Source organism: Geotrypetes seraphini, chromosome 1 (assembly GCF_902459505.1).
Source record: "Geotrypetes seraphini chromosome 1, aGeoSer1.1, whole genome shotgun sequence".
In the NCBI taxonomy this organism is placed as follows: Eukaryota; Metazoa; Chordata; class Amphibia; order Gymnophiona; family Dermophiidae; genus Geotrypetes; species Geotrypetes seraphini.
Window position 1 is genome coordinate 547386791 of NC_047084.1, and position 23882 is coordinate 547410672.

The following is a 23882-nucleotide window of genomic DNA, read 5'->3' on the forward strand; positions in this document are numbered from 1 at the left end:
AATTTCTTATATTCTGAAAACTTCACTATATAAAAATTATTTAACTCCATATACCTACTGCACCCTCCACCCCCTCTCTGCCTGCTGCAGCTGCTTCAATTCCAAAGAAAGCCAGATCACAGCCTTTGTAGATCCAGTTACTCTTACTGACTTTAAAGGAGCAACCAAATCAAAGCTGTCTGCAAAAAGGAATTCCAATGATTACCTGCTTCATCTACGTCCAATGTGGCAACATTGGTTAAGAGCAGAGCCCACTGGGCCATTAAGTCCAATGGATCAACCCAACCCCAGGCCAAACCTGTTTAAGCACTGTGGGCTGGATTCTGTATAGGATGCCTGGTCTCAGAAGCCGCCTAAGTGGCTTTTGAGAATTGCACAAGGGCGTCCTATATAGAATCGTGGATAGATGCCTAAGCCTTCCTAACACCACAATTCTCTAACCGGCATCCATGTCACAGGTGCCAGTTAGAGAATCAGGTTGATGTAGAGCTGATCGCGCAAGGTAATCTCCCTGCCATGATCACTTTAGAAGCTGCGGCAGGGAACCCCATCCCCCCGCAAAGACTACCGGCAGGAGGGAAACCCAGCCCCTCCTGTTGGAACCCCGAATGTCCACCCCACCCCCAAATGTTCGAGGCAGTAAGAGTGCCCAGTCCCTCCTGCTGCCACTTCCCAAGACAAACCCTGGCAGGAAGGATGCCCACTCCCTCCTGCCGGAACACTCCCCCTTAAAGATCATTGACAGGAAGGATACACTAAGTTCTGTGAATTCTCTATATTTTAGGAACAAGGGCACAATTTAATAAAGATACCTTTGATTATACTGAAGAACAAGCACAGCATATTTAATGCAACGGCTTGGTATTATGGAAGATATTAATGAATAACCTGAAAATAAAGGCTGGCAGGATTTGCTGAATCTTCATAAACAATTTATTAGAGCAGAACTACATGGCAGAACTTTGATTCAATGTCTTAAGGGGATGGAACCTAAGCTGTTTCTTAATGATAAAGAATTTTTGGACAAATGGATCGATGTAGTAGAGATCTTATGTTGCTGATAGTAAAAACTACAGGACAGATAGAGGAGGTGGTAAAGAAGGATGTGCTGGAACTCTAGAGAGCTTTACAACAAAAAACTGCTGTGGATGAACTCAATAAACAGGATGAATGGGACTATATGCAGAATAAAGTCTATACATGGGCAAGCAAGCACAACTAACAGAAGGCAAAGCCCGTGTAGCATTAGCGCAAACATCCGGCAAATCAGGTACCAGCTCAGAAGAATCTGGCTCTAGTGGAAATTCACAGGTTCAGCAGTTTTTCCAATAAGAGGAAGAGTGTATGGAGGCACGATAGCTCAAGGGGCAGGCAACCTGAGATATAACATACGGAAGAAAGCACCACCTCCACAACAGTCATAAATATCTCCTCTAAAATTATTACTCAAGCCCAGATATATGTGTTGGATCTAGGGTTAGGATTTGTTCCTACATGTCCCTACAACCCATTCAATACTTATATTGCAATTTTTAGACCTTGATGGACACGGGCTGATGAGGACCAGTCAGCACGATTTTAGCAAAGGCAGATCGTGTTTGACGAACTTGCTGCACTTCTTTGAGGGAGTAAACAGACAGATAGACAAGGGCAATTCGGTCGACATTGTATATCTGGATTTTCAGAAGGAGTTTGACAAGATTCCGCATGAACGACTACTTCGGAAAATTGCGAGCCATGGAATTGAGGGTGAAATACTCACGTGGATTAAAAACTGGTTGGAGCATTTGAAACAGAGAGTGGGGGTAAATGGACAATACTCGGACTGGAAGAGCCTGTAGGGTGTCGCAGGGCTCGGTGCTTGGACCCGTGCTCTTTAACATCTTTATAAATGATCTGGACATAGGTACGACGAGCGAGGTGATTAAATTTGTGGACGATACAAAGTTATTCAGAGTAGTGAAGACGCAGGGGGATTGTGAAGATCTGCAACATGACATAATCAGGCTCGAGGAATGGGCATCGACATGGCAGATAAGGTTCAACGTGGATAAGTGTAAAGTGATGCATGTCGGTAACAAAAATCTCATGCACGAATACAGGATGCCCTGGGTGGTACTTGGAGAGACCTCCCAGGAAAGGAACTTGAGAGTTCTGATCGACAAGTCGATGAAGCCATCCACGCAATGTGCGGCGGCAGCAAAAAGGGCAAACAGAATGCTAGGAATGATAAAGAAGGGGATCACGAACAGATCAGAGAAGGTTATCATGCCGCTATACCGGGGCATGGTGCACCCTAACCTGGAGTACTGTGTCCAGCACTGGTCGTCGTACATTTAGAAGGACACGGTACTACTTGAAAGGGTCCAGAGAAGAGCGACTAAGATGGTTAAGGGGTTGGAGGAGCTGCTGTACAGCGAAAGATTAGAGAAACTAGACCTCTTCTCCCTCGAACAGAGGAGATTGAGAGGGGTCATGATCGAAACATTCAAGGTACTGAAGGGGATAGACTTAGTAGATAAGAACAGGTTGTTCACCCTCTCCAAGGTAGGGAGAACGAGAGGACACTCGCTAAAGTTGAAAGGGGATAGATTCCGTACAAACGTAAAGAAGTTCTTCTTCACCCAGAGAGAGGTAGAAAGCTGGAACGCTCTTCCGGAGGCTGTTATAGGGAAAAACACCCTCCAGGGATTCAAGACAAAGTTAGACAAGTTCCTGCTGAACAAGAACGTGTGCTGTTAGGGCTAGTCTCGGTTAGGGTGCTGGTCTTTGACCAGAGGGCTGCCGCATGAGCGGACTGCTGGGCATGATGCTCAGCAGCGGCAATTCTTATGTTCTTTTGAGTCTTTTGTGCAGGCTCTGCCGCTGGACGGAGCTCATTGAGTTCTTATTGCACCTGGTAGTGGAGAACATGAGTTTACTGGAGACAAGTGATTTTCCTGCAGTTTCTTGCAATTGCTGCGGGACATTGCCTGGCATTTCTCTGCCACATCACTGATAGCACACGGAACACCCTGGTGGGAGAAGGCCTGAAGCAGCCCATTTAGATTGCTGCCGCAACGCTGCTGTTTGGAAGGTAATGGTATGTTGGTCTTGCAGTCGGCGTGGGGAGGGAGAGATGGAAGGGTCGGCGGGGGAGGTGGATAGAAAAATGCTGCGGGCTTGTGATTAGGCATTGTTTCCCTGAAAATAAGATTTAATGCGTTTTTAGGGCCCAAAATTAATATAAGACAGTGTCTTATTTTCGGGGAAACACAGTATTAAAGATCTTGTTATCTCTGAACATAAAAATGGCATGCTTATGCAGAAAGAAAGTTCATTTCTTATTAATCAACATCCTCAAATTCCATATACAGGTATTTATTTTCTTCCTAAGGTTCATAAGAACATTTCTAACCCACCAGGCGCCCTATAGTGTCTACAAGAAACTCTGTTTTGGAATCGTTCTTGTTGGACAAAATATTACAACCTCATGTGCCTAATATATGGTCATTTATACAAGATAATACACATATAGTGTAAGTATTATCTACAGTTTAAATCTCTCGATGACATATTATTCTTGCTACCATGGTTGTAACTGCTCTATATACAAATATTCCACATAGGAAAGTGCTTGAGATTCTTGAAGAAATTTGTATACACCTTTCCCTACCTCTAAAATCTCTACTCAATCTTTTATGGAACTGGCTAAGTTAGTGTTTAGTGGAAACTATTTTGTCTATGAGGATGAATACTATCTACAAATATATGGAGTCGCAATGGGTGCTACGGTGGCCCCAACTGTTGCCAATTTATATAGGGCAAAATTTGAGGAAAGGCATATATATTCAGCTCCTCAATTTGAACAAGTAGCACTATGGAAACATTATCTGGATGATATTTTTTTCATTTGTTTAGGAGATGAAGACTGTTACAGTTTGCAACTTGAATCAACTCTATTAATCCCAACTTGAAATTTAAGTTGACCTATACTACAAGTATTAACTTTTTAGATATTGGTATTACTTGGGAAACTGATCATTTTGAAACAATGATATATCGCAAAGAAGTGAGATCATAATAATTACTTAAGATTCCATAGTTTCCATCCTTATGGGCTGAAGAAGAGCTTGCCTGTAAGCCAGTTCCTAAGAATCTGAAGGTTATGTTCATCTGATATTGAATTTGAAAAATAGGAATGGATTCTATTTAATACATTTCTCAAACAGGGCTATCCCCATAAAGCTGCTCACAAAGCCTGGCTTAGAGCAAAATATGCATGTCAACTATTATTGCAATATCATAGACCTAAGGAGGTCAATAAACTACGAGTATGTGTGTTACCGTTTGACACACACTGCTGATGTGAGCCAGAGTATATACTAATATTAGCATGTACTACAATTGCATGAATGTTTCCAAGAACGCCCAGTGATTGCATATATGAGGGAAAAAAATATTGAACTAGTGAACACACACAATAAATGGAACAATCAGGACACGGCTGCTGATCAACAACAATGTGGCTCCTGCCAATGGTGTGAATATGCTATGATGGGGATGACCTGGAGAGGCTTTTCAATACAATTAAATAAACCGGGAGACTGACTCTTGCACTACAGCGTATGCTATCCAATGTCCATTTCCACGTGTATATGTGGGTAGAAGCAGTAGGGCAATTAAAGTGAGATTTACAGAATGTAAGTCCAAAATTTGCACTAAAAATGAGGAGGCTCCTCTAGTCTCTCATTGGTAAACTGAGTGTCATACTATAAAAGATTTGAAATGGCGGATTCTTGAAATTGTGGAAAGAGGGAGGTTGGGAGGCAATTTACAAAAACATTTAAACTACAGAGAGCAGTTTTGGATATTTAAATTATAAGCGGTGGAACCCTTCGGACTAAATAAAGAAATTGAATGGATGACACTTATCTGAGCTGGGATAAGTTCACTGGATGAGTTGATCATATGATTGTGACATTTTGAAAGGTTAAAAAACGCTGCAGCCATTCTGCAACTAGAGCACTTCAGTAAGTTAAACTGAGGAACATTAGATATATGCACAGAATATATGTACTTTTTATGACAAATTTCAATCTCTAATCTATTTTATATTTATATAGGGGAATTTGCCTTGAAACAGCCCAGTTTGGACAAAAAATGGATTTGTGTTGGCACCTAATACCCCCGATAAGTGCTTAAGAATTTCAATCTCTATACAGAGTTAATTCATACTAAAAGGTTTCCTAAAAAATATTTATATTCCAAGATGGACTGATGAAGAAGTGATGTTTCTGACAGTCCAAAATCGCTAAAAGTTACGATTAGTGTTATGTGTATGCACATTCTATTTGGGATACTGAGGTGATGCATATATTTGAAGTGATACACTAAGGGCTCCTTTTATCAAGGTGCGCTACGGGCGCGTCGGACATTTCATCACACGCTAACCCCTGCGACAAGCCAAAAACTAACGCCTCGTCAATGGAGGTGTTAGTGACTAGCGCGGCAGGCGGTTGAACGTGTGGTATTCCGTGCGTTAACCGCCTACCACACCTTGATAAAAGGAGCCCTAAGTTGGGTGCATTTTCTACTATGTTAAATTTTTTTAATACATGCTAAACAGACTTGGAAAGCATTAATTTGTAGGTGAACATGTATTAAAATGATTTAGGATACACTAAATTTTCAAAGGCATCCTAACGTGAATGTGAATGATACACCATTTTATAGTAGAAGGGGGGTGGGAGGGTATTGGAGAGTTATTTGGAAAATTAACATCAGGGCGGGAGGGAAGGGGGGAGGAGGGATTATTATTTATATAAAGACATTGCTGATAAGATTTTCAAGTGATTTGTTAATTGTTGATATGTGTATTGTACACTTGAAAGATGAAAAAATGAATAAAGAATTATAAAAAAAAAAAGGCATCCTAACGAACCAAATGTGCACTAATGAATGCACATCCCTAGTCCAGTAACCCCTCCAAAACATACCAAGTTTAAAGAAAAGCAAGCATTGATGAAGTAGGAGACTAGAAACAAAACAGTGAAGTGGGCCAGAGACAGAATGACGAGGTGGAGCAAACAAAATTGTAGGAAGTAAATTTTATTGAAGGACATGATGCAGCCTGTGTTTCAGCAGACGCCTGCCTCAGGGGTCTGTATGTCCTTATTCTGAGTTGAGCGTCCCTTCAAAAATGCTGTTCCATATTATTGGTAGCATAAGAACTTAGGGAATTCAATGAGGATTTATAAGTAAGGGCCCAGTAAGTTGATTGCTTATGAAAAAAAGACATTATACTCTATACCCTAAGAAACAAGGATCAGTTATTCTAAGGAAGGAGAAACTCAGGGGCATGTCTGTTGTTCTAAGGAGGATATAGGACTATTCTAAAAAGCACATCTCTGCCAGCAACTCATGCATTTTGAGAAAACACGGTACCAGAGCTAACTGAAGTAAAGAGATGTCTTTTTTTATTTTCATAAGTGTTTATCTTACTGACCCGACTGACAAGTGTTCAGTACGTTCACCAAGTTCTTATGTTGCCAGTAATGTGAAATAACATTTTTGAAAGGACACCCAAACTTAGAATGACATCCAGAATTCTGTTGCAGGCATCTTCCGAAACACAGGTCATGTCAGGTCCATCAATAAAATTTGCTTCCTATGATTTGATGGCTCTGCCTCATTGTTCCATCTGTGGCCCACTTCACTATTTTACTTCACATTTGGTTTGTGTTCTGCTTTGCTTTGCACTTTCAGAAGTAACACACTAGACAAGTTAAGAAAAGAGATGGTAAACACATCATACTGAAAGAGACTTACCAAGTGTCCAGCTATATCTTAAATGTTAATGACAGGTTGGTATTTAAAAAACAGAAACAGTTTTTGTAATTACACATGAATGCAAATACCAAGGTTAGCAAATTATTACCTGAGGAATAACAATATCTGCTAATGCCTTGGAAAGCCTATATAGTTCCATTGTGTTTTCTAGCCTCAGTGACCCATTATGCTGGACATCATATTTTATACAGTCATAAATGTCAGGGATTTTGCTGATATCATATCTGTCATTCTTTGTTTTGAAGTCCTTTTCCAACTTGGCCCACCTGCGAAGCATGAGCTCAAGCGTTTCACTGTGGTAAAGCTGAATATCTGAAGAGACACATTAAAAACATTTAGTTCTGTTGCTCCAGTAAGGATACATAAAGAGGGACATGGTCAGAGTTCATAAAAATATGAAGATTGCTACAATTTATTTATACCTGCAGTGCAGCAGCAAAATTAGTGACCTAGCCTTTGCCTATTGAGCTGCTACTTTTATCTGCATAGTTTTATAACTACACCACAGAGATATACATAAATGCCAGTCAATACCATATCATACAGCACTAAAACATTTTAAAAATTTTCAAACACAGGATAACAGAATTTGTGTTTTAGAAATATTATAATTGTGATATCCATTCTTGTAATATCCCTGTAAAAAATAAAAAACACTGAAATCATACAAGCTGTTTTGACAATCAACTTAATACTACTAACCAAATATATACTTACTTTATAACATATAGTATACAATTTTCACACAGCACATGATGAAGTTTTAAGAATGAATTTTACAGTTCCCAGTGCATGGGAGTAGACCTAAAAATGTTTATGAGTTATAGAAGAGCTTAACAGGGGAAGTTCATAAACATAAATACAAAAGCATCACTGCTCACCTGTAATAGATGTTTTTCATATACCGCAAGATAATTAGGTACACAAGCAAAGTTCATAACAGATCAATGATCTACTATCAAATTACAGAATCAATTAGATCTTAGAATGGACTAATGTATCTAGTCACATGCATCACTAAATAAGACTAGGAAAATAAAATATGGATATTTTCATACAAAATAATATTGCACAGTACCTGTGGATTTGGGGTCTTCCATTCGCTGCCTAATTTGAGAAGTTAAACTCTGGATCAAGCAATAAACCTTGTCACAAGTCTTCACTGGATTTTTTATGATATGCATAGATTTTATCAGCGATGTACTTTCTGTTGGAGTAAGCTACAGGATGAGATAAAGACTTTTTAGCTTGGAGAATGCATTTGAAATTGCTCACAGGATGAGCAATTCTGTCAATCATGAATGCTAGATCCAAATACATATAATTTTTGATCAACATCCCTGTGAATACTGTGATACACAAAGAAGAAACTAAACAACAAATGTATTATGGCAACATTAGACATGACATTGTAGTCCTCAATGAAGTTTGCTTTTTACAAGGCTACTCTAAAGTAGCATTATGCTTATTCTACAATCTGATTTTGATTTTCTACTGTCAACATGTAACCTAAAGATATATTTTGGATAATTTAATCTTAAAAAAAAGACTACAAGGCAAACTGTTTCCAACAAACAACAAGGTTGTAGAGACTCTCTTAACAATTCATTCCTATTATTGATTCATTTAATAATACAGTTTAGATTTTCATTTCTCCTGAAAAAAAGCAGTTACCGTATTTTCACGTAGATAACGCGCACCCGTGTAAAACGCGCACACGGGTATAGCACGCGAAAAACACAAATTTATGTACAGAAATTTTTATATACCGCGCACACCCGTATACCGCGCATGCTGCCCGACTCTCCTTTCGCCCGCCCCGACTCTCCTCTGGCCACCCCGACTCTCCTTTTGCCCGCCCCTACTCTCCTCTCCCCCTTGAAGTCCTGTCCCTACCCTGAAAGCCTGATGCCCCCCGACGTCCGATTCACCCCCCCCCCCCGCAGGACCACTCGCACCCCCACCCCGAAGGACCGCTCGCACGCACTCCCAACCGCACCCGCACCCCCACAGCCTCCCGACCCCCCCCCCATCATGTAGAAGCTCCTACCGATGTCCTGCTGCTTCCTCTTGGCGGTCCCGACTCTCCGACACGATCGGGGCAAGAGGGAGCTCAAGCCCTCTTGCCCCAGCCAACCGCGGCACCCCCGACACGATCGAGGCAAGAGGGAGCTCAAGCCCTCTTGCCCCGCCGACTCCCCAACTCCCTGACAATATCGGGCCAGGAGGGAGCCCAAGTCCTCCTGGCCCTGGCGACACCCCCCCCCCGCTAGTTGTTTGGGCCAGGAGGGAGCCCAAACCCTCCTGGCCACGGCGACCCCCTACCCCCACCCCGCACTACATTATGGGCAGGAGGGATCCCAGGCCCTCCTGCCCTCGACGCAAACCCCCCTCCCCCCAACGACCGCCCCCCCCAAGAACCTCCGACCACCCCCCAGCCGACCCGCAACCCCCCTGGCCGACCCCCACGTCACCCCCACCCCCCCTCCCCGTACCTTTGTGTAGTTGGCCGGACAGACGGGAGCCAAACCCGCCTGTCCGGCAGGCAGCCAACGACGGAATGAGGCCGGATTGGCCCATCCGTCCCAAAGCTCCGCCTACTGGTGGGGCCTAAGGCGCCTGGGCCAATCAGAATAGGCCCGGGAGCCTTAGGTCTCTCCTGGGGGCGGGGCCTTGGGCACATGGTCGGGTTGGGCCCATGTGCCTCAGACCCCGCCCCCAGGTGGGACCTAAGGCTCCCGGGCCTATTCTGATTGGCCCAGGCGCCTTAGGCCCCACCAGTAGGCGGAGCTTTGGGACGGATGGGCCAATCCGGCCTCATTCCGTCGTTGGCTGCCTGCCAGACAGGCGAGTTTGACTCCCGTCTGTCCGGCCAACTACACAAAGGTACGGGGAAGGGGGGTGGGGGTGTCGTGGGGGTCTGCCAGGGGGGTCGCGGGTCGGCTGGGGGGGGGCGGTCATTGGGGGGAGGGGGGTTTGCGTCGAGGGCAGGAGGGCCTGGGATCCCTCCTGCCCGTAATGTAGTGCGGGGTTGGGGTCGCCGTGGCCAGGAGGGTTTGGGCTCCCAACTGGCCCGAACAACTAGGGTGGGTCGCCAGGGCCAGGAGGACTTGGGCTCCCTCCTGGCCCGATATTGTCGGGGAGTTGGGGAGTCGGCGGGGCAAGAGGGCTTGGGCTCCCTTTTGCCCCGATCGTGTCGGGGAGTTGGGGGGGCAAGAGAGCTTGAGCTCCCTCTTGCCCCGATCGTGTCGGGGGTGCCGCGGTTGGCTGGGGCAAGAGGGCTTGAGCTCCCTCTTGCCCCGATCGTGTCGGGTGTCGGGAAAGCCAAGAGGAAGCAGCAGGACACCGGTAGGAGCTTCTACATGATGGGAGGGGTCGGGTGGCTGTGGGGGTGCGAGCGGTCCTTCAGGGTGGGGGTGCGGGTGGGAGTGCGTGCGAGCGGTCCTTCGGGGTGGAGGTGCGAGCGGTCCTGCGGGGGGGGGGGGTGTGAATCGGACGTCGGGGGGGGAAACTATGTAAAAAAAATTTGTACAACGCGCTCACGCATATAACGTGCAAGGGTATGCGCGGTACGTAAAAACCACGTATAACGCACGCGTTATATGCGAGAAAATACGGTACTTGCCTGTAGCAGGTGTTTTCCGAGGACAGCAGGTATATATTTTCACACGTGGGTGATGTCATCCACAGAACCTGGCATGGACAGTCAAAAACTGTACTGTCACTTTAAAACCACCCGTACCGTGCAAGTGCTGGCGCCTTTCCGCCCAAAGTCAGCTCGTGGACCTTCAGTTCAGTAACAAAGCTAAGAAGTCAACTAGAGGAGGAGGAAGAGTTGTGACAAAATATGTCTGTTGTACTTGGAGAACACCTGCTACAGGTAAGTAATTATGCTTCCTCCAAGGATAAGCAAGCATTATAGTCTCACATGCGGAACTCCCAAGCTGCCAGAATCAAGCCTCTGAGAAGAGGGTTATTGGACAACTATCATGAGCCTGGTGAAACCAACATGATTAGAGGGAAGTTGGCATCTAAACAGAGAATACATTTTGTATTACTGCTTAGCCAAACTAACAATCCTGCCTGGAATGATTCTCCAAACACTATGCCCTACACTATGACACAGGACATACTTTTACTGGAGCACTGGTCTACTATTTGGCAGCTGAATTTTAATGCCAAAAAGTGTAAAGTTATGCACCTTGGTAGCGGAAACCCATGCAGAACCTACACTCTGAATGGTGAGACCTTAACTAGAACTGTTGCAGAACGGGACCTGGGAGTAATCATTAGTGAAGATATGAAGACAGCCAATCAAATGGAGAAAGCCTCATCCAAGGCTAGACAAATGCTGGGTTGCATCCGGAGAAGTTTTGTCAGTCGAAAGCCCGAAGTGGTAATGCCGCTATATAGGTCCATCTGGAATACTGTGTACAATTTTGGAGGCCACATTATCAGAAGGATGTGCTGAGAATAGAATCGGTTCAACAGTTGGCCACCAGGATAGTCTCAGGACTCAAGGATATCCCATATGAAGAACGTCTAGGTAAGTTGCAGCTATACTCTCTCGAGTAACATGATAGAGACGTTCAAATACGTTGCTTGAATTTTCACAGTTGCAACATAAATTTGGACTTAATAAATCACAGTTTTAGATGGTTGCAACTTAAGCAGGACATTCAGGCGGGGTTCCCTGAATAGAAAAATTTAAATAATCAATATAGTTTGGAATTCTTATGCTTTCAGGTGGACTTCCTGGGACACCAGGCCATACAGTGGTATAAATTGATAGCTGGATTTATAAATAAGACATGTGGTTTTTTCTGTTACATAGAGCATTATGAACCCCAGTTCGTTTACAAAAGTTGGATAGCTCTAAGTCAAATAGATGTTGGCATTGTCATCTCAAAGCAGGGACTTTAGATCATTTATTGTTCTATTGTCCATTTATTTTGGCTTTTTGGAAATCAATATGGGGCCAAATAAATTGTTTGTTGGAAAATCCAGTGGCATTTTCCTATGATACTGTGTTATTTGGCATGTTAATGAGGGCTAAAAGCCAAATATCATCTAAGAACAACAGGCTTTTACTTATTATGACAGGAGTTGCCATACAAAATACGAGCAATTGGAAAAATTGGAGGAGTCTTAACTATAGTTTTGGTGGAATTCCTTGCGTCATATGTATAAAATGGAAAGAACATTAGCCACTCAGAAAGGGAATTTCAAGAAATTTCAGGACACTTGGGAGCTATTAACAAAATATTGTAATGTCTAAATATTGTTTTTTCCCTTTAAAAATTCACATCTGGGAGGGGGAAGGGGGGTTTGGCATGATAATGAATTTTGGTATTTAGATATGGGGTTAACGATAGATATTTTAAGTGTTGGAAATTGTGATTGATTAGGGGGGGGATTAATTCTGATATGGATATTAACAGAATATTAAGTGTGGTATTTGAGTATAAAATGTTGTATTTACTATTACACTTATTGTAATTTTTAAAAAGAATAAAGAATTGGGGGAAAAAGTATGAGATCTAAAGTGACAGACTGTATTAAAAACTGGTTAAATAAAAGGAGACAGATGATAGTGGTAAATGGAGTTTGCTCGAAGGAAAAGGATATTATAGTGGAGTGCCACAGGAATCTCTCCTTGGGCTGGCTCTTTTTAACATCTTTGTGAATGATATTGTGGAAGGTCTGTCTGGTAAAGCTTGTCTTTTTATAGATGATACAAACAGGGTAGACACTCTGGAGGGTGTGGATAATATGAGGCATGATCTAGTGAAGCTTGAAGAATGGTCAAGAAATTGGTAACTAAGATTTAATGCTAAAAAAAATGCAGGATCATTCACTTGGGCTGCAAAATTTCGAACTGTATAATATAGGAGGCAAAGAACTTCTGTGTTCAAAAGAAGAGCGGGGCTTGGGGGCAATTGTGTCTGATGATCCTAAGATGGCAAAACATGTAAAAAAAAGTGATGGTCAAAGCCAGGAGGATGCTCAAGTGCATAAGGAGAGGAATGGCCAGAAGGAAAAAGGTGGCACTAGTGTTGTTGTACAAATCTTTGATGAGGCCCCATTTGGAATTCTGTGTGCAATTCTGGAAACCACACCTTCAAAAAGATATAGATAGGATAGAGGGCTGCTAAAAAATTGTTTAGTGGCCTTTGTCATAAAGCACATGGGGACATTTATAGACCTCAATATGTACATTCTGCAAGAAAGGCAGGAGAAAAGGGATATGATAGAGACATTTAAATATCTTTGTGACATTAAATACAAGAGGTGACTCTTTTTCAAATGAAGGAAAACTCTGGAAGGAGAGGGAATAGGATAAAGTTAAGAGGTGATAGACTCAGGAGTAATATATAAGGAAATATCTGCTCAATTAGCTTGCAGAAGGGAAAAAAAAAACCTGAGGAGAGAGGGCCATGCCCAGCAATGCAGGGAGGCAGAGTTAAAAATGTAGATGTTGCCTTCTACATACCTCACAGGTGAAGATGCACTACCCATAGGTTCAGGATTCATGTGCTTTTTGCACTGGAAAGGATGGTAGAAATGTGGAATAGTCTGCCAATAGAGGTGGTAGAGACAAAGACTGTATTTGAATTCAAGAAAGTATGGGACAGGGAGAGGAAGGATAGGGGATGCTGCAGATGGTTATCCTGGTCAGGTCCTGTCCCACCTGGGCTAGGATGGGTAGAACAGAAATATAACAGCAAGTATTTTATAAAACATGCTTAAACAAGCTGAGATAAATTTAAGTTTAATGTTAAATTCACCTTCATGGATTTCCATCTTTTACCTTTTCATAGTCTTCAGGTGTGAACTCTCTGTCTCTCTGTAGTATTTCATGGAGCCGTGCTTTCACACGGTGTTGACAGCTGCTTAGTGAGTCACTGTCACTGTCCAACAGACCATTCATATTAGCACTTTTAACCATCTGCACAAGGATAGGTGTCAATTCTCCCTCCAGAGCTAAAAGTCCCTATATAAATGCCAACAAGATACAATCATGTTAAAGACCTAGAAAACACCATATATTTTATCAGTTTATTAAACTATGTACTTATGTATAAGTCCAGACTGTATGCATAAAGATTTTAAAAAACCCAGTAAATGCTGTATTATTCAAATTACCAAATTACCTTAAAAACAATCAGTTAAAATTTTCACTTTTTCTCTAATTAAAATACCAAAACTTAATTTAATGAGAAAATAAAACTGTTTTCAGCCACTCCAAACAACTTGATTAGAAGTTTTGACTTTATTCATATTACAAAATAGATGAAAATACAGCTGAACCTTTAATGTATTAAGTGTTACTTATCACAGAGGTACAATATGACCACCATTTTCTTCAGTCTACATAGTAATTTAATCATTTCCTCCCCTCTAAAATTCTTTAAACAAAGTGGAAGCACCTATAGAATGACACACAGACAAAGTCTGTTCCCATTCCCGCAAGCTCAGTTGATTCCATCGACACAGGCCTCAAAACAGTTATTTTATATTTAAATAATTTTATTGAGTTTATAAAGAACTAATATTCTGTATAACTGTCATTTTATAAATCACTAACAATACAGAACAAGGATAAACATAACCCCTGTCCCCCTCCACCCTCAGGAAAACTAAACAAGCCAACTTACTACAGAATGCTACATAGAAAACCCATACTAACAGAATATCTTGGATACACATAGAACACAAATGCCAAACACATAATAGCTGACCAAAAATAACAAACATAAATTAAACCAAAATACCAAGAAGTCACATCTTGCATTTAGTATAAAACCAAAGAAGTCCCTTGTCTCCTTTGCTTTTTGATATTGTATTAGAACCCTTGTTATTAGCTATTCAGCAGGCGAAGGAGATACAGGGTATTCCTTATTCAGATTGGGAATATAAGGTCTCTGCTTATGCAGATGATATACTGCTTCATTTGAGAAATCCTGAAACAACCATTCCATGCTTACTTGACTTAATAGAACAATTTTGAAAGTTTTCAGGTTACAAGATAAATTGGAGTAAATCAGAAGTTCTTCCACTTAATGTCCATTGTACAAAAGGTTTATTTGAAACATTCCCCTTTCTATGGAAAGAAGATGGAATAAAATATTTAGGCATTTGGATAAAAAACGCACTGGAAGAAACAATGAAAGTGAATGAAAAATTTTTATTATAGAAGGTAACAGAAATGTGTGAGCAATGGAATCCTTTACATCTTTCTTGGTGGGGGAGAGTTCAAACTATTAAAATGATGATTTTGCCTGTGATTTGTTATCAAATCGGTATATTACCAGTTCTTTTCAAGGGTCCTTTTATAAAAAGTTAAATAGTATTCTTACAAAATTTATTTGGCTGGGTAAAATTGCTAGAATTGCGTTAGTATCTCTACAAAAGCCAATTACAGAGGGAGGGGTAAATTTTTCCAATTTTTATAGGTATCATCAATCCTGTATTTTGCGCCAGGGTATGTACTGGGTCCTCCCAGAGCTCATTGAAAATATCACAGATTGGTTATGGTTATGGCGACTCATGTTTCTTCTGTATCAAAATGCCTAGATTATATAAAGAAAACAGAATATTAGTAGATACATGGAAAACCTTAAAATATATCAATAATTTAACATCTATTCCAATACATAAATCAAGATTAAAATTGGCAGATTTAAGGTCATCTGGAAGCATTGGATGATGGCAAGTATACGGATTCCAGATGATGTTATATCTAATGGTAAAATGCTTGATTTTTCACAGTTGCAACATAAATTTGGTCTTGATAAATCACAAAGTTATAGATGGTTGCAACTGAAGCATGCTATTCAGGCGGAGTTCCCTGAATGGAAAAATCTTAATAATCAATAGAGTTTGGAGTTCTTATGCTTTCAGGTGGACTTCCTGGGACACCAGGCTGCACAATGGTATAAATTGATATCTGGATTTATGAATAAGAAACCAAAAACTGGTCTGAGGGACATTTGGAGCATTGAGATAAAGCACCAAATTTCTGTGTCTCAATGGTCACAAATTTGGACTTGGAGGATGAGATGTACAGTGTCGGCATCTGAGACAAACGTGGTTTTTTCTGTTACATAGAGCATTATGGACCCCAGTTCGTTTACAAAAGTTGGATAGCTCTAAGTCAAATAGATGTTGGCATTGTCATCTCAAAGCAGGGACTTTAGATCATTTATTGTTCTATTGTCCATTTATTTTGGCTTTTTGGAAATCAATATGGGTCCAAATAAATTGTTTATTGGAAAATCCAGTGGCATTGTCTTATGATACTATGTTATTTGGCATGTCAATGAGAGCTAAAAGCCAAATATCATCCAAGAAAAACAGGCTTTTATTAATTATGATAGGAGAGGCCATACAACAAATTACGAGCAATTGGATAGATTAGAAGAGGCTTAACTATAGTTTTTGGTGGAATTCCTTGTGTCATATGTATAAAATGGAAAGAGCATTAGCCACTCAGAAAGGGTATTTTTTTTAAAATTCTTTATTCCTTTTTAATCATTCAACAAGTGTACAAGAAAAATCATAAATAGGCTCAAAAACAACACTTGATAAATCCATCAAGATAATAACAATTGTATATATATATATATAAACCCATAACCCACCCTCCCTCCCAACACTATTCTTCTTAATTCATTTTACCCTCTCTCCAATTGTACAATCCCTCCCCCTCACCCCTCCAGAAAGGGTATTTTAAGAAATTTCAAGAGACTTGGGAGCCATTAACAAAATATTGCAATGTCTAAATATTGGGGATTTTTTTCTTTTTCCCTTTAAAAATGCACATCCGGGAGGGGGAAGGGAGGGTTCCGGTATGATAAGGATTTTTGGTACATAGATATGAGGTTCATGATAGATTTTTACGTGTTGAAAATTGTGATTGATTAGGGGGAAGGGGGATTAATTCTGTAATGGACATTAATTGAATATTAAGTGTGCTATTTGAGTATAAAATGATGTATTTGCTGTTACACTTATTGTAAGTTTTAAAAAAGAATAAAGAATTGGAAAAAAACAACAGCCAAAGAAATCCATCAATACTGTCCAAACTATAAAGATGCCAGGGATGGTGTTAGGGGAAATGCAACTAGGGCAACTGTGCCCTAGCCAGAAAGAGCCCTAAGCCTGCTGGAAGCTGAAGACAGCATAGCCTGATAGTGGGCTTTGGGGTCCTCTCTTAAATTTCTGCCCCAGGCCCCAGCCATGTCTAAAACCAGCTCTAGCAGGATACACATTTCAAGTCTGACATATTCTAATCACAAAATAGAAAATAAAATAATTTTTTCAACCTTTTGTTGTCTGGTTATTTCATTTTTTAAATTGTGTTTGGCTCAGGCTTTGGTTTTGTTTTCCCTCTGTTTTCTCTTAACTCACTCACCAGGGTATCCTACCCATTTAACATTTATTCTTTCTCCATGCTCACCATCCATCTCATCTCTTTTTACCTAACTTTCCCCATACTCAGCATCTCCTTTCTCCATCTCCTATACTTTCCTGTCTAGCATTTATCCAATGTCCATCTACCTGCATTCCACATCACCACTCTGTCCTTATCCCATCCTTCATATTCCTATGGGACCCAAGTCCAGCATCTCCCTTCCATGTTCCTATTCTCCCCTATGACTTGCATCTTCCCTCAGTGTCCATATAGCCCCTTCCATGTCTACCATGTGTCCAAATACCATCCCCATTTTCAAATGTAGTATCAATAGTTTGAACTATATTCATTATATAAGGATACTCATATAAATAGATACCTTTGCAAAAGCTGCAGCAGTCATCTGGACCCGCCCCTCATCAGAAGCATAGATTTTAAGATCATGCCTGTAGGTACTATGCAATCTAAGCAAACCACATCCTGGAAATCCTGCATAATCTCCTGTCAAATATAAAGGCAAACCTAAGTGCTTTGCTATCTCATTTCACAAATATTTACAAAAACAAATTCAAGTGATTATAGTTAAAACTAACAGCCATAAAAGAAATATGATTAGTATTAACAGTGCTGAATACACATTAATTTAATAGAACAGCATGCATCAAACATGCATATATCCGAGGACTGGAGAAGGGCGGATGTGGTCCCTTCTCCACAAAAGTGGAAGTAAGGAAGAAGTAGGGAATTATAGGCCGGTAAGCAAATTAATGGAAACACTTAAAACAGAGAAGGAGAAATTACTGCTAATTTACTTTCTTTTAGCCTCTCCAGAATGGCATAGGTTAATCTTACAAGTGGGTTATATCTCATCATGACCAGCAGGTAGAGACTGAGACAAACCTTTGGAATAGTACAATAGCCAAGAAGAACTAAGAACTACAACCAGAAAAAAAAGGACTCCGAACAGGAGTATCAACTAATAAAAACAGGAACGCTGTTGGAAAATGCAAAGGAACAAATGCAAATTCCAAAGGTCCCCACAGCTTGTCAGCTATGCCAGCTGAGCCACAACAGCTGTTCTTAGATCTCCCGCCCTAGAAAAATACTAGAACCCGCTGAAAAATCAAAATCTGCATGCAAGAACAACATGACAATAGACAGGATGGGGTCCTATGCCGGTCTGGATGGGCTAAAAGAAAGTAAATAAGCAGGTAAGAACCTAATTTTTCCTTCTTTAGCAACTCTCCAGACTGGTATAGGTTAATCTTATATGCAGGACATACCAAAGCAGTCCCCATCATGGGTGGGACCCTCGAAGGGCTGACACCAGAACACCACGTCCCAACACGCCTGAACTGCCACACAGTAGTGTCTGATAAAGGAATGTAGAGAAGACTAGTCCACCGCCTTACAAATATCCACTGGAGGCACCAGCGAAGACTCAGCCCAAGAAGCTGCCTGAGCCTGAGTGGAATGAACCTTGAGAAATTCTGGAACAGTCTTTTTCTGAAGAAGATAAGCGGAAGCAATAGTCTCCTTGATCCAGCGCACAATGATAGCCTTGGAAGCGCCATCCCCCCTACGAGGACACGCTAAAAGGATAAAAAGATGATCTGATTTCCTGATCTCCTGGGTTCACCGCAAGTAGACTCGAAGGATCTGACCAACATCCATTTTGCACAACTGTTTCTGCTCAGAAGAACCTGTCCAACTACCCAGGACCGGGAGAACCACAGACTGATTGACATGAAAAGGAGAAACTACCTTTGGCAGAAAGGAAGGAACAGGCCTCAACACGACCCACTCCCTAGAAAACTCCAGGACGGGAGACCTGCAAGACAGAGCCTGCAGCTCCGAAACACGTCTAGCAGAAGTAATAGCCACCAAGAAGACCGCCTTAAGAGTAAGGTCCTTCAATGAGCAGGCACCCAAAGGCTCAAAAGGGGGGCGCACCAGCCCGGACAAAATCAGATTCAAATCCCAAGAGGAAACAGACGATCGCACGGGAGGCTTGAGCAATTTGGTCACCCGCAAGAAGTGAACGACATCAGGAATGGCAGTCAGACGCTGCCCTCATAACAACCCATGAAAGGCTGACAAAGCCACCAGCTGAACCCACAGAGAAGACCAAGCCAGGCCCGTGTCCAGGCCATCCTGCAAGAATTCAAAGATGTTAGACAGGGAAGCGTGAAAAGAAACCACTCCCTGCACAGTATACCACGCCTCAAATATATGCCAAACCCGCAAATAAGCCCAAGTAGAAAGCCTCTGGGATCCCAAGAGAGTGGAGAGCACTTTATCTGATTATCCCTTCTTACCTAGGCATTCCCTTTCAAGAGCCAAGCCGTAAGACAAAAGGGACCTGGATCGAACATGGGAATGGGGCCCTGAGTCAGAAGATTGGGCGAAAGAGGCAGAGGAAGAGAATCCACCACCAGATGACGCACCAGATCCTCATACCACAGCAATCTGGGCCAATCCAGAGCCACCAGAACCACCAAGCCCAGATGATAAACAATATGGAGTAGAACTCTGCCCACTAATGGCCATGGAGGGAACACATACAACAGCCCTTCTGTTGGTCATGGTTGAACCAGAGCTTCCAGACCCTCAGCCTGACTGTCTCTGCAATGACTGAAGAAGCGGGGTGTTTTGGCATTCACACCCGTGGCCATCAGGTCCATGAGGAGCTGACCCCAAGACTGCACTATCAACTGAAAGGCCACGTGGATTAGACACCACTCTCCGGGATCTAGCATATGACGACTGAGGAAGTCCGCTAGAACATTCTCCACTTTGGCTATGTGGGAGGCTGAGATGTCCTGAAGATGCAACTATGAGCAGAGCTATCTCCTGTGCCACCTGACTGCTCTTGGTGCCCCCCTGACGATTGACATAGGCCACCGCTGTGGCATTGTCCAACAGAACCCTGACTGACTTGTCCGTCAAGAAGGAACGGAAGACTAACAGCGCCAGATGGACGGCTCTGGTCTACAGATCATTGATGGACCAGAATGGCTCCTCCATGGACCATGTGCCCTGAGCTGAGTGACCTAGACAACGCGCGACCCCTGGGCCAACCACAAAACCCCCCAGCTGCCTGAAAATAAGCTCTGCACAAAGCAAAAAATATATCAGTGGAAAACCCAAGTGGCCCCATGGGACCCCCTGCCCGAACAGGGGACCCAGCAGAAACCTGCCCCTGTTTTTCCAAGATAGGGGGAAGGTCACCTGAGGTGGCAGAGCAAATGGAGGGTTTGTTAGGCAAAAATGGCAAAGTTCCTGCCAAAAATAACCCCTCCATGGTCTGTAGCGGCTGGGAAGCCTGAACTGTCCCATCTGCTAAAGCAGGCAAGCTGGCATCAGCTGTTAAAGAAGCAGCTGTGAGGGAATCTCCAGCCACTATGGCGGTAAGGGAATCCTTTTTCCTTCACCACTGAGGAAATAATAATAATAATAATAATAACTTTATTTTTGTATACCGCAATATCACAAACAGTTCAGAGCGGTTCACAATGTACATATACAGCGAAGATACAGAGAATTAATTGTCAAGTATAATGGTAATCAGTTTCAGTTACAGGAGAGTACCGAGAGGGGAAGGAGAAGCCGGAGGAAAGGAAGTACGTTGGATTGAGGGGGGGGAAAGGGAAAGACCGGGGGAGGAAGAGAGGTGGTTAAAGTTTGCTCCATGAGCAGCTGGGGAAGACCAGGCCTTCCCACAGTCAGTTGCCGGCTCGTGAGGTACTTTCGGCAGGAAGCCCTGGCAGCCGGCACACGCTGTCAACGAGGCTCGCCTGCACAACGTCTACACAGGCCGGACACAAGTGCCTCGCGTCTGGAACAAACTGAGTACTTCTTCCCCTGAGAAGTGCCCACTGCTCCATACGCGACCTAGCTTAAATAAAAGTGCTGATTAGTTAAAAATATAGTAATTTACATTAAATTTAAAGGGAAAGCAACCCTTCAGACTGGCACTATCTTAGGGATTTTTTTTTTGTTGTTGTTACAGAACAGATCCCACTTGGCTCTCCAATCAGGGTGGTAAGGCTTACTGTTGAGGCACCTCTAAAAAATGTGGGGGAGGTGGAGGAAAGTGGGGGAGGGACTTAGCATACGACCTGCCAGGATTGACATCCCTCCCCCCCCGAGGACAGACGGACCCCCAAACCGGGTCCACCCAAGCTCAATCCAGCAGCAAAAAGGGGACAAAGAGCTCTAAACAAATTCCAACAGTCCTACTAAGGGAGATGGGTACAGCTCACCAACACCTGCTGGAGACTAAGAGAAGACAGGTAATTAGGGGGGAGACACCTGATATGTACTATTCCAAAGTTTTGTCTCAGTCTCCACCTGCTGTTCATGATGAGATATAACCCGCCTGTAAGATTAATCTATGCCGGTCTGGAAAGTTGCTAAAGAATGGTCAAGTTTCTGGAATCCAATGGTTACAGGACTGGAGGCAACATGGATTTACTAGAGGTAGGACTTGTCAGACAAATCTGATCAATTTCTTTCACTGGATGACCAGAGAATTGGATAGAGGGAGTGCACTAGATGTGGTGTATTTAGATTTTAGAAAAAGCCTTGGACATTGTTCCACACAGATGTCTAATAAATAAATTGAATGCCCTTGATCTGAGTCAGGAACTACTGGAGTGGAAGACGAAAGAAAGTAGTGATCAATGGAGATCGCTCTGAGGAAAGGGATATTACCAGTGGTGTGCCTCAAGGTTCTGTTCTTGGGCCTGTTCTTTTAAACATTCTTATCAGTGATATTGATGTAGGACTGTCTGAATTCAAGAAAGTGTGGGATAGGCACATGGGATCTCTTAGAGAGAGGAAGAGATAGTGGTTACTGCAGATGGGTGGACTGGATGGGTCATGTGGACTTTATCTACAGAAGGACAGTTCGCCTGATTTTTAATCTTATAAAGTATGATCATGTTAGCCCTTTTTATACCAAGTTGCATTAGTTGCCTTTTGGGGCCAGAGTGCTTTTTAAGTTCAGATGCATTTGTTATAAGGTGCTTTTTGGATTATCTCCCTCATATTCGTCCCCTTATCTGAAACTTTCTTATTCAACAAAAGGAACTAGAAATTCTGGAAAGTTCATCAACTCTACTCCAAAGGCCTGTCATTTTAAGACCTTTTTAAACAGGACTTTGGAGTATCAAGCTGGGAAGATGAACTCCTGGCTAAGTCTGATGCTTGTTCAATCTAATTCTTACTTCACATTTAGGAAATCATTAAAGACCTATTTATTTGACAAATAAGAATATTAAGTTTGATATATTTAAATGAGGTCTTTTGTTTCTATTCTTATTATCATAGTATGTTTTAATTTATAAATAATTTTTAACATTGTACTTGAATGTTTTTAACAATTGTATTACTTTTATTATATAATTTTAGATTGTACGTAGATAGTGTGTTCTATGAAACTGTAACATGTGCTGAAATGTCTTAGTATTCTCCTGTTGTGAACTGCCTAGAACAGTGATGGCTAACCTTTTTGAGTCCGAGTGCCCAAACTGCCGCACAAAACCAAAGAATTTCCTCAAAGTGCCAGCACGTCAATTAAACCTTAATAACAAGATTTTAGTATCTAAAAACTCTTTATAAAGTTGCCTGAACTATGTAAAGATTGGAATCTTTGTATTGTCAGAGAATCAATTTGATTCACAATCCTTTGGTTTTCATTTCAATTTATTGGCAATTTATAATGTTTTAATGATTTCATTCAATTTAATGAATTTAGGAAGAATTTGATTCAGTTACACAATATATTTTAAATGTATTATTCACATAACATGTCAAATGTATCCTGAGTAAAAAAAAAGATAAACTTCTTAAAACTGTTAACTGTGTCAAGACTCGGTGTGTATTCCCAAAGAGTCTATACATGTTTTTTTGTAAAATTTACAATCAAATTAGAAAATAGTTAAATCATTACATTTCTAATAATATGATGTAAAGAAAACAAAAGAGCTTTCAATTAAACCAACCGTTTTTATTGGAAATTCCAGATTGGAATACAACAGGGCCATGTAAAGTCCCTTTTTTAAATAACATCTTTAAATAATATTTAAATAACTTAGAAAGTGTCTTAACTGCAAACTGAAAACACTGCTTCATGTAAACATATGCATTGGGCATGCTCTGAAAAAAATTAATGTGATTTTTGTTGTTGCATGCATGCTGATAACTTGTCAATCCTTAGCTCATAGTGCGTTAATTGCAGAGCAACACATGCAGCACTCATGTCATCCGTTAATCTGTTTCTAGCATCAGATTTTATATGATTCAAAGCCGAAAACAGCTGCTCACAAGCATAGGATGACCCAAACAAAGTAAGAAGAGCAATCCCAAGTGCTTTCATGGACTTAAAATTGTATGGCAGAGAATTCCACGCTTTTAGGATTTCATTTTCAGAACTGCTATCAGTGATTTCATTTGTCACCCTTTCACACTCAATACGTTCAAGAGCCGCACGCAGGTCATTGAATTTACTTTTCCAGATAGAGCTTTCTTGAAATTCCAGTAGCTCCATTTCCAAATTTTGAATATCCAACCACTGTAAGCAGGAAAGATCAAGATCTTCAAATGTGGACTTTTCTGGGGAAGTTATAAA

General features: G+C 41.7%; 1 protein-coding gene across 10 annotated transcripts in view; it reads right to left on the minus strand.

The window, feature by feature from the left end:
* PPIP5K2 (diphosphoinositol pentakisphosphate kinase 2) overlaps positions 1-23882 on the minus strand; it is a 501817-nt gene that overhangs the window by 232865 nt on the left and 245070 nt on the right. For 9 of the 10 annotated variants that reach the window (XM_033929168.1, XM_033929165.1, XM_033929175.1 and 6 more), the window contains 4 exons: positions 17628-17749; positions 13643-13825; positions 7910-8051; positions 6920-7143 (listed from right to left, as the gene is read on the minus strand). In XM_033929168.1, the coding sequence (XP_033785059.1) occupies positions 6920-7143; positions 7910-8051; positions 13643-13825; positions 17628-17749 (671 nt within the window). The remainder of the gene's footprint in view (positions 1-6919; positions 7144-7909; positions 8052-13642; positions 13826-17627; positions 17750-23882) is intronic. The other variant, XM_033929166.1, reaches the window with a different exon arrangement.